At 44.2% G+C, this 12,253-nt stretch overlaps 1 protein-coding gene across 1 annotated transcript in view; it reads right to left on the bottom strand.

Annotated features, from left to right (window-relative positions):
• Nucleotides 1-1,661: 1,661 nt before the first annotated feature.
• Nucleotides 1,662-12,253, bottom strand: part of KLHL3 (kelch like family member 3) — a 233,156-nt gene continuing 222,564 nt past the window's right edge. The window contains 4 exon segments of the mRNA XM_025040560.1: nucleotides 1,662-6,271; nucleotides 9,968-10,111; nucleotides 12,197-12,243; nucleotides 12,245-12,253. The exon segment at nucleotides 12,245-12,253 is cut by the window's right edge and continues 73 nt beyond it. Coding sequence (XP_024896328.1) covers nucleotides 6,243-6,271; nucleotides 9,968-10,111; nucleotides 12,197-12,243; nucleotides 12,245-12,253 — 229 coding nt within the window. The 3' untranslated portion in view covers nucleotides 1,662-6,242.

Genomic DNA, 12,253 nt, shown 5'->3' with positions numbered 1-12,253 from the left:
GCCTGCTGCCCACAGGGCTGCTGTGGGGCTCAAGGAAGCCTGTTCTCATCACTCTGAAAATGCTAAGTGTTCTGCAGGTATAAAAGGCAAGCGGCACCAGCCCTCCCACTCTCCAATCACAGTGTGGGGCAAAAACCAGAGGGTACGGCTGGAGGTCAGCCCAGAGGAGCGGGGGAGGTAAAGGAACCACATCTGCGCCCTTCTTGCATGTTTTCCTGCCCTCTCCTGTAGGTATTGCCCGAGTGCCCACTAAGTGCTAGGCACCGAGGATGCAAATTGGAGCAGGCCCTGCCTTCCTGGAACTCAAAATTTACTTTTCCAAGTGTAGAAACGGATCTGGCCAAGAGGCTCCTCTCATCTCTTGGGTCTCTCCAGCTTGAAGTTGCGCCTGACCCCTCTGTGCCGTCCATCTGTCACCTCGATCAGGGAAGAGCCACTGACATCATGAAGGGGACTGGAACTGCCCAGTCTGTTAACCAGAGTGGGAGCCCAGGACACTGAGCAGGCATATCTGAGATGTCACCGCTGAGCCAAGCGTCCAGGCTCACTTCATAAGAGGCTCACCTCCCTCCTGGAGAGGCCCTGCTGAGTGACCTTACTCCCCAGACCTGACTCTCTGTGACCACAAGTATTCAAGAGAAGGAGTCTAGAAAGGGGTGAGGCAGGGCAGCCAACAAGAAACTCCAGACTCCAAAGGGGCAGTGCCACCTCCCTCAGAGGTTGTGGATTAAAGGCAGAGTTATAAAGCATTTAGCATGGTGTCTAGCAAAAAAGTAGATATGCAATAAATAGTGGCTACTGCCCCTATCATCGCAGTAACAAATACGATTATTTATTACCAGTAAAAGATGGGGACATCATTAGTCCACAATGTGGGACTTCAGTGTTTTTCTTGAGCCATGTTTGCACTTCCCAGGGGCCCTTGGTGCCTTCCTCTTTTTGGTGCTTCTCAGCACGGCCTTCTCCCCTCATCTCCTCCTCAAGGCTGAAGTGACAGAAGATTAAGGACACAGATTCTGCAGTGGCTCCATCCTTTTTCATCCATTGCTACCTTAGGCAAGTTGTTAAACCTCTCGGTATTTATCTTCATCTGTAAAATGAAGATAATAATAGTAACTCAGAAGACTGTGATGAGGATTAAATGCATTGATAATAAGTAAAGCACTTAAAAAAGTCCCTGGCACATAGTAAGTACTCAATAAATGTTAGTTGTTATTGTTTCATATATGTTGAAACCTTATAAACCAACATAGTTAATAGCTGTACATATTTAATAAAATATTTTAACATAACAAAACAAAATGCCTATAAAATCTCTAAGTCTCATAACGAACTTGTCAAAATCAATGTCTATTTACAGCTAAATCTCTCTCTCCACCTCCCCATGCCTAAGACCAGCATGCCCACCTCACAATGATCAACGGGCAGTTGCCCACACCACTGAACACCGAGTGGAGGGGCTAGACGCTCTTGGCCTCACTGAAGAATGTCTTTGTGGGTCTGGCTATGTGCTGGACCTAGAGAACAAAGACCAAAGGAACCCAGATCCTGTCCGGAAGATCTTAAAGAGAAATTTTTTTTCTTAATCTGAAGACACACAGGGATAGTCTGTCCTTTTCATGTCTGAGACACAGTAGAGAGAATGGACACTGGAAAGGAAATACTGAGAACGGTTCTCACAGTTTAGCTTTTATTAAACTTAAGATAACAAAGTATGGTATGGGAAACTAGAATACAATTCCTATTAAAATAATACATTTGAGGAACTGTTTCTTCAGCTAGCATTGTAACTGATTGAGCATGTGACAAGGGTTCTTTTACAAGATATACAGTCCCTAATGTCCAGGCAGAAAACACCAGATCAAAGACCTTGCCTACGCAATTTGTACAGGTGTCAGTGATCCAGTCTACCTGCCTATGGACAACCGCACAGAGCACCCACACAGACATACGCATTCAGTTTTTCGAGTTTTCTTTCAAAGGAAGTATTTTATACATCATATGCAAACTGAACAAGGAAGTCTAATAACAGTCCTTTATTGCCACTGAAAAGGGGGGGAAATAATTTGAAATATCATAACCAAAGGCATGAATGTAGCATTAGAACGATCTGTTTCTCCAAATGCCACAGTCCCATGTATTTTTGCCAATCATTCCACGAGTCACTGAGCTCTGTGACAGAGGCCACACAGGGGCAACAAGGTTGTGCTTATCCACCACAGAAGAAACCTTTTCCAATCCCAAGTGTCAGAAGTGCTGCTGGCTCTCTTGCTTGGTCAGTAGATATACAGCACAGCTGAATGTGAGGGGCTTAGGACTCCAAATAGTGCAAACTCTTTAAAAAAAATGAAATACATTCCAACCTCTTGCTTCTCCAGGCAAGGCTCCAAACAGAGCCTTAAAAACTTTAGCTAGCTGGAACATGAGTTTGCTCAGCCTCCCAACTTGATCCAACAAGATGCAAATGGAGAGCATGGAGGCAATTCAAATGGCACCTGTCCCAATAACAATAAAAATTAGGTTTTTTTAATGAGGCTAATGACAGATAAATACACCATATAGAGCCTGGAGTGCAGACACAGCTCAAAAACCAAGTAATTTTAAAAGTGTAGTGTGAGCATCTGTGAAGCACATGCTTGACACATTCTTAATGGGGATCATGAGGAGTGACCCCCCTTTTAAAGTTCACAGACAGGATGCTTCCAAAAGGGACATCACCCAGCAGCAAAGGTCTTAAGCTGTTGGAAGCCTCAGAAGAATAAAGAGACAGGAGAATAAGGACTGGTCTGCTGGACCTAAGGACACTCTTGGGAGCATTCGCTGGAGGGCAGGCCTTTTTCTGGGGTTTCTCCATGCCACAGCAGGCCAGGCTCAGTGCCAGGCAGGGAGAGCAACCAGGAGATGGGCCAAGCAGCCTCACCCCTGCAGACAGCAGACTCTAAAAAAGAGCAGACATTCAATGTAGATAGGCAAGTGCTCAATTCAGCTTAACATTACTCCCTAAGTGATCAAGAAACACCAGTGATTGTGTTTTCCAGACATTTCTGCCTGGAGCTACTAAAAAATCAGTTTTGGAGGGTGAGAAACAAAGGAAAATAGCTATAGGCAGGAACTATGTTTGAGAGTGAATGACGTGTAGAACATAACACTTCATTATCATGAACAATAAAAAGCAACTCAAATATCTTGAAAAATTATCTTATAAAAATATCTACATTAAAATTTTAGCCTGAAAGCTATAGCTTCGATTTTATAAAAAGGCAATCTTTGAAAGGATCTGGCTCAGGAATATACAAACATTACACAACAGATATCAAAGTAAGACAGCTCAAAAAGCATCTTAGGGGATGTTGCAACTAGTTTGTCATGAAATAGAATTAAGTATTCTTATTGCATAGCAAAAAATGAGGTCACTTTCATTTGCATAATACTGCAACTTTTTAGATGGAGAAATGCCATTGGGTATTGCTGAGAAACAACTTTGGAATTCCGAGTCTGACTTCTATGTTGTTCAAATCAGTATCCAAGTGGTGTCTAGGCTGCTTCTAACCTTGGGCTGCAATTCCATTTCACCACTGTGATCAGACTTCAGATACACCACTGGCAAAGCTGCACTCAAGTAGCTGTGGCCACCTGAATGGAGGACGGTTGGGGGGCAGGGGGGGGAGGCAGTTCATCTACTATGTGACAAGCATAGACTTGAAAATAAGTCTTGTGTCCACTGTGGAGAGAGAATAGTACCTGATGATAAAGAGACATCAGGTTTTGGATGGCATCCGTGGGCAGCCAGAGCAGTTTGGCTTTTTGGTGATGACATACCAGTGTTCTAGTCCCTATGAGAAAGGACACGCGAGGGTGAAATGAACATGGCCTCAGTAGCACTACCAGCAGGAGCAGTGCTTCATGGGAAGGGAGATGTCAGGTGGAACCAATAGCAAATATCCAAAAGCAGAAAATATGGTGGCTAGCTTTCAGGGAAAGGATCCTTCTGGAAAGATGACACACAAACAACAGCCTCCCCCACGTAAGTGTGGAAGTCCAGCTCCTACATGTTAGGGGAGGGGATGGGGAATTCACTTTTCATCTGAAATCAGGAGCAGTGTGAATAGCACATGAGACTCCAACCTCATTCCCAACACACCACACCACGCACGCGCACGCGCGCGCGCGCGCACACACACACACACACACACACACACACACACACCCCAAAGTCTCAAATCTTTATCAGAGGGGGAGGAAGAAACATTTTTAACAAAAAGCTCATTCCATCAGCTTCCAGGCCAGAGCCAGGTAGAGCTCTGAAACCAGTCATTTCCAGTGCTGGGTGAGAGCAGAGCTCCCAACTTAAAGCACATCTTGGTTCCTCTGGAGACATGTCTTCCGGATCCACAAAAGCTGGATGTTTTAGCCTCTTCCCAAGGCTTCTGAAAATTCTGGGTGCCTTGGTTCTCTCCAAATGGCTCACTGAAATAACATCTGCTCAACATCAGAAGAGTTTCCTCTTCAAGAGAGTGTAGTGTTCAGTGCACAATAAATATACAGTAAATACAAAAAGTGGCCAACTAGCTGGGGAGGGTCCTGGGTTTCTAACTGTGGGTCGAGGTGGGGAGAGTGCCAGTCTCCTGCAGTATGTGCTTGGGAGGAGCCCAAATATATCAGAAGTCTAATATCAGGGTTCATAAAGCACTCTGGCTCCCAGTAGGTGGACCTTGACATCACGGAGGGTTATACCCTAGCCCCAAAGGTGTACGACTATTCTCCAGGCACAAGACGTCCCCCTCCTCATGCCAGAAATCCCAACAAAAGCAACTTGCTAGTTTAGGAAACAGCACAGCTTTAAGGTTCTTTTTTTAATGCATATGACTCTGTGGGCCCTGAAATACCCACCTCCCTACAGATGCTTGAAGTTCTGTCATTAATGATTTTTACCTGTGAATTAACAAAGTTCTCATTAGCCCCGCTCTTAAAATGCAAGCACCCCTGAGAGAGATCACGCATCCAGGGCCTACCATCACCTCCTCCCCACAGGGGAAGCAAAGAGGAGGAGGGAGGTATTCTGAGGGTTGGAGAGAGGGTACAGGCCCTAGAATAAGGGGAGGGCACAAGGAGAAGAAGACAAGGGTATCAGACAGACTTGACTGTCATCACAAATGCTGAGGGCCAGCCCCAGCCAGTATACTCCTTTGAACGCTTCCATGTCCATCTGAATTACACAAGACCCCACACAACGCAGGGACAAAACTATCTTTGGGACTGGAGATACAGTGGCCTTTTACTTATTCTCTAAATCAGAACACTTCTAAGGGTAAATGAGATGTTGTGAATAATTAAGCCTTGATAATAAGTATAATGGGGACTTTCACATCCTGGAAAAATCCAGAAGTAAGATCCTCTCTGAGACCATTATGGGCAGGGGCTGAAGTCTTTCTACTTTGGTTTTTGATTTTGTTTTCCATGTATATTTTTTCCCAGTATGTTACTCGAGGCTGCTCTGAAGATCTAGTTTTCTCAGCTGAAGAGACACAAAATCTCCCAAAACTGGAATCCATGACATCAAAGACTGGGCCATTTCACTTGCTTCCCGGAGGAGAGCCCAAAGAGCACCGGGCTAAGGGGCCGGGGACCCATTTGTTCCTAGTTCTAGCACACGGAGGACGAAGTGCAGCTTCAAGAACAACACCCAGCTCTTCTGCAGACAGTGCCTGCAGTCGAGGCCTGTATGTGGGCGTGGTCAGAGCACTGTTCCTCTCGCTGGGCATTTCTGGACATCCCTGTCCACCTGGACCTCCAACAGACAGCAGCTTTAGTAGTCTCAAGGTGCCCATGGGGCAAATCCAGAAGAGAGGCTTCTGTGATTTGATTTTTAGCATAGCAGAAGGATCAGTAGTACAGAAATCCAGTAGACTGTCACAGCCCATCCAACTTAAAGAGACACCATGTTTTACACGCGCTCATGCACACACACACACTGTCCCTGTAGAAACACAGAAAAAGCTCAAAGGTGCCACCTGAAGCTATCAGGAACCCAGTGCTCAGGGCAGAAGACAAAACCCCTCAGGGGAAAAGGAGGGGGGTCCCCAGTCTTCACTCCAGATACTACTCTGCCAAGTCGGAGGAGGACGGTTCTCGATCCTCTGCAGACTCTCCCAGTGCGTGGGATCCGGCCATCACAGTCCTGCTGTTCTTAGTCCCAGGCAGCACCCCTACCTTCCCCCTCCTCCTGGCAGTGGGAGTTGGGGTCACAAGGGCTTGTGAATCACAGCAACACCTAAGATGAAAGGGGGAGAAAGTTATCATCTTAGCCTCTCCAAAATTATTCAGAGTCCCAAAGAGTCCATGAACCTAAGACATCTAAGCCACAGCCAAGGAAAAAGGGCACAATTTGTATCCTGAAGGGCCTGTGGACTCAGGCTGCCAGCAGCTGGCTGTTGCTCACTCTAACAGCCAAGTCCCTACAAGACATTTGAACACATGGGCACAGTCTCAACACCACAAGGTGGTGGTCTCACCCTGCATCATCACAGGGACTCATTTCCTAATGTGGTGACACCCTCCCAAACCCGGTACTCAGCTTAACTACATTCAATATTCGAGGTTCGGTACTCTCACTGGGAACCCAGCGGGGGCTCCACAACTTGGAGTTTATCACTCTAAGAGAAGTGATGAGTGAGTCATGTCTACTTTTAGAAGACACTGGAATGAACTGGAAAAAACAGTAGACTGACTTCGTGGAAGTAAGAAAAACTGAATTCCAATCCTACCTCTACCACCAGTCAAGTGGCATTGTGGCTTCTTTACCTTTTTAGGCTCAGTTCCCATATTATTCAGTGTCACCTAACTGAAAGACCATGCCAGTGCTAAGTTCTATACTTGGACAAACACTCCAAACATGTCTGTATGTGTTAGGGTTTTAGCCAAGTTGAACTATACTCAACAGCAAACTATGTAAATCCATGCATGACCCTGAAATCCTGCTGAGATGGACTGAGGCTATGTGGCAAATACTGTGGGTTGATTCAGCCAACATCCCTTCTCCTTGCTGTCCTCTACTATAGAGACCAGCAAGCTACAAGGTCAGCTTCCCAGACTACCTTGCCACTGGAAGTGCCATGTGATCCAGTCTTGGCCAACACAATTGTAAATGCAAGTCTGCCAGTGTGACAACTTTAGCTTTGTCTCTTGTCCTGCGTGGAGTGTTCATGCAAGGCCCAAGAGGCAGGAGAAGCTACTGATAAAGTTGGCAGAACAGAAAAGAGAGGAAAAGCCTGATTCTTCAATAACAGTCTGAGCCACTGGGCCAGCCCTTAACTTCTTTCTGCCTAAGACAAATATAGTTCTTTCACATTTACACAAGTATCTGTGAGTTTTTCTGGTACCTGCAGCTGAACAAAATCCTAACTTACAGGTAGGGTCTACAGATAAGATGGTAACTGGACTCTTATCTTAATATACTCCAACTATAAAATTTTCTGGTCGAAGATGAAATTAAGAGAACATTGCTAAAAAAAAAAAAAAAAAAACCCCAAGATACTCCAATGGTGAGATTCTGCTAAGAAATCCATTTCATGTTAATTTCTTGATAAAGGTACAGACATACAAGCTTAGAGGGAACAGAACCTGAGTCCTCAGGCCCAGATGTGCTGCCTTGTCTGCACCACAGGCTTCCCTTTCACAAGGTAGCTTTTTTTTTTTTAAGTAGGCTCCTGTATTGTTTTTTAATATAAACTTTTTCTTTTCATTATAAAAGTAAAATATTCTCGTTATGTAAATTTTGGGAAATGCAAGAAAACAGAAAGTAAAAAACCTTTAGTACTTTCATACAAAGAGAATCACCATTATCTCTTTGGAATATTTCCTAGCTTCTAAAAATAATCACAATGATTTTCTGAGTGGTTTCCATGAGCCAGGCAGGCGTTGTGCTAAGTACCTCCCAACTATAATCACATTTTGTCCTCACAGGAGCCTTAAGAGGCTTGGTATAATTTTATTCTCATTTTACAAATGAGAAAACAAAGGTTCAGTCAGACTGATAATCTTGCCCAGAGTTCCAGGGCTTGTGGCAGAGCTAGGATTCAAATTCGGATCTGACGCTAATGCCTACCTCTTAAACAGTGACTATTCAACCCCCATGATCCAGGACCGCATGACTGAGCTCACATGGTGCATACAGTTTGCATCGTCCTTTTTTAACCCACAAACATTTTCTTATGACACTGAAGACACTTTCTGTATAAATATTCACAGCTATTTAACTGTTTCCCTCATGTCAGACTGTAAGTAGTTCTCATATATTTGCTACAATGCTCCAATAAATAACTTTGTCCATAAATCTTTGTCTCAGGCTATTTCCTTAGACTCTCAGATTCACCCAGTCAATGGATTTGAACATAAATTGCTTGTCTCCTCCCCGGCTACTTCTAGAATGGGCAGACAATAAAGAAATGGATGTGAGATATTCAGCACACATATGAAATTCTAACCACTCACACCTAAGCCTTCACTTCCACCCAGTAAGGCGTGCATGGCGCCAGTGGGGGTCCCTCACTGCCTCACTGCTTCCTGGTAGAAAATGCCCTGCTCTCCCCACCACGACTTCAAAAAGAAAATATGTGTTGGTTTTAATAATTAACCATGAGAACAGAATCATTCTAGGGCCAGAATGCCTCTAAAATCTTTTATATTCAGTCGAGAAAAATCCTAAACGAAGGAAAAAAAGTGAAATAGGTTCAGTGTAATTGAAGCCTTGTGTTGACAGACTGTGGAAGGTGATAAAAACTCCTTTGAGTCTTCAAGGCACAATATTCCTTTGTACTGAAATCCAAGGAATGACTGACATTTCTAACACAAAATGGGAATAAGAATACCATCAGAGTCCTCGTTGTGCAGATTAAATGAGATAATGGTCGTAAAATATGTAGGATTATGCCTGGCACATTGTATGTGCTCAATAAATAAATGTTAGCTCGAATTATTCTAGTTTCTAGAAGACCAGATACAAGGAGCTGGCCTATGTGATGGATATATGTTTGCTTGCTCCCTACAGACCCTGAGCTCAGCGGCGAACTCTGATCCTACCCTCCGCACTTCACCAAATGTAACACACTCCCCAGGAATAAGCCTCTACACCAGCCTCACGCTTCGCTCCTTCCTCCAGCCTCTAACCTGGAATGCTTGTTCCCCCAACCCTGAGCTGAGGTAGTACAAACAGCATGTGTTTAGGAGAGTCAGACCTGAGTTTGAATTCTGACTTTGCCATTTTTTTCAGCTGTGTGGCTCTGGGCAGGTTACTTAAACCCTCCAAACCTCAGTTTCATCATCTGTAACACACAAGGATACAGACCTATTCAACCAAAGGGTTGATGAAAAGATGAGAGCAAATACCTACACTGTACCTGACATACTGCCTTATGGCACAGGGAGGAGGCGCCAGCAAAGGGCAATGTTCCGTGTGATTGTGACCCACCTTCAATGCTTAATCAAGCCCTACCTCCTCCAGAAAGTGTCTTCTGACTCTGCCAGTTCTCACCTGTCACGTCTTAAAGCTTATATAGTACAGTCCATTTAGAACTTATATGTACATCATCCTGTACTTCTCGTTTTGTGTAGGCAGGTCTTATCTTTTCGATTTAATTTCTGGAAATTAAAGAAATGTATCTTATTCTACCTAGAAGCCGGGCACAAAACAAACCAAGAAAGGCAGTGAAATTCTAAAGCCTCTTATGACAACCTAGATAAAGTGGAAGTGGCTTCCTAGAACACTGTGTTAAGAAGAATTCTGAGGCTACATTCAGGTTCACTGGGGAAACAAGTGCTAATTACAGGTATCTGTCCTGAGCACAGAATGAAGGAGTGGTGACATGTAACAATTACCTGCCATCCCTGGAAGAGGCACTCAGTCCCAAGTTAAGCAAGCTTACCCCCACACCACCCCACCCAGTGTGAGGTGGGGGTGGAGCACACTGACCTGCGTAGCTCCGCCCTGTGCTCATGTTGGTTGGTAGCAGCGTCCACTTGTCGGTGACGGGATTGTAGTACTCGACCGAAGCCAAGTTGCAAGATCCATCATCCCCTCCAACCACATACAGGAGCCCATTCACTGCACAGACTCCTGGGAATCAAACAAAAGCCATAGGAGACATTATAGCAGGAGCACGAAGAATCAGAATGGACAAAGACAAATCTGGACTGCTCTGGAGCTCTTTTCCTCCTCTTCATGGTAGCACAAAAGAGAACTGGCTCCAGGGTCTGAGTTTGCTCAGTAGAAGTATGCATTGACAACAGCCATCGGGCTCTGAGGAGCCCCCTTTCTAACAGGGTCACTTCTCTGACCAAGGGGCTTTCTCTACTGTATGGTCCTACAAATGTTTTATGGGTATGGGCCCCTCTCCACTGCAGCGCTGCCCACCAGTATAAGCAGACCTGTCATGTCCAGCCTGAGCTACGGAATTCATGCATGCTACTACCACTCTGCTTATAAGTTTTTCCTTGATACGCCTTGTTATATCCATACCGTGTGGTGTTCATGGTTGTGTCTATGATCCCGTCACACCACTGGGATCTAAATCCACACATGGTTCCTAAGGATGAGGCATCTGCCCACCCTGATCTCAGAGTGTGCTGGTTTGGGGGCAAGGTCTCATCAGCAGGACTCGAGAATAGGAATATATAATTATTGCTTATCAAGATTTTAAAAGACCACAGTCCAATATATGTATGTATCTTTTTCAAAATCAGATTAAGGGATTGATAATGCTCAAAAAAGAGTAATTATCAGTGTTGGTAAAGATACTCTCAAATACTGGTGAGAGTATAAAATGTACCACCTTCCTAGATGGTGCTGAAAGCACATGTGCTCCCTCTGACTCAAAAATTCCACTTCTGGCCTTATATTCTAAAAAAATAATTTTAGATGTATGCATCAATTACCTATAAGGATCATTTATAATAACCAAAGCATTATTCATAGAAATCATGGAAATAATATAAACTGTCCAACAGTAGATTATTTAAATTACAATACAGGCATAATTTAATATATAAAATAATATCATATAAATATATTTAGTGACAATAATAAGATATTCATGAAAGAATGCAGATTAAAAAGGCAGGTTATATTACAGCATTACAGAGTGAATCCATTTTGTTATAAAAAAAAATAGAAAAATCTACATGTGAATGTGTGTACCTAAACACATCTACATCTAAACTTAGTTCTCAGACTCTAGACTGACTAGCTATATTGAGGGTTCTGTAATTCCTCACTCATGTGGCTTAAGGCCAAATGATAAGTTATATCACAGCAGGCTCAAATAATGAGCAAATTAATAAACTCCTCTGTTTACAGTTTCAACAAGTCAGATACAAGTATGTTTGGCAAACAGGCAATTTGAGCATAAAGGATATAAATCAGCCTGAAAGTCACCTGTTTGTCTTTCCAGCCTGAGACTGGGACTAAGCCAACACTTTCATAGAGTAAGGAGGCGCAAAGCAAGACATACCAACACAGGACCTGACCCATAGGGCAAAGTTCTAAAATAACATAGTTTAATAGGGTATCAGCCTCCAGGAATAAAAACCTAAATATTCTAAGGTAAATCATTCCTACAGGAAGGGGGAGGGAAAGGAAGACAGGAAATACAAAGAAGGGAAGGGAATAAGGGAAGTGATCCTATTTGAGAATGAATCAGGGAGAATGAGTCAGGAGAATGAATCATAAACCCTTTCATGGGTCCCTGTGAAAGAAAGGAGATTGGTTTCTAACGGGAAGTGAGAGGTTTTCATAGCCAGGAACTGACAAAGATAGAACCAAGTGTCGTTTTGTGGCCAGATCCACATATTTCTGTGTCCAACAAAGCCACTGGGCAGGGATACTGATGACAGCCAGAGGGTTTTTTTCTGGGTCTGTGCCCATCTCTGTGCGGTGAAAGTCATCATCTTTCATTGGGAGAGAAGGAACCCTCAGCATCTAAATGGCGGACCCTGCAGCTAGCTTTTAGGGTCCCAAGCTCTCCCCTCCTCCAGCCCAGAGCCTACCCAGCGAATGGACACTCCCTGTTCAAAGTACAAACTCAGCCCCATGCCCTGAGAGTCTCTCCTCTCTGCCTCTCTTTTAGAACTAGTGTTTGTAGAGAGAAAAGACCCACAACTCCCCACCCCCCACAAGGGGAGACAGAGAGAGTTGTCATATTACCTGCATTGCGCCGGCACATGTTCATGTCTGCCACCTGCTTCCAGGTGTGTTCCAGGA

This window comes from Pteropus alecto, unplaced genomic scaffold (genome assembly GCF_000325575.1).
Source record: "Pteropus alecto unplaced genomic scaffold, ASM32557v1 scaffold78, whole genome shotgun sequence".
Taxonomy (NCBI): domain Eukaryota; kingdom Metazoa; phylum Chordata; class Mammalia; order Chiroptera; family Pteropodidae; genus Pteropus; species Pteropus alecto.
This window is presented reverse-complemented; position numbering and strand designations above follow the sequence as displayed.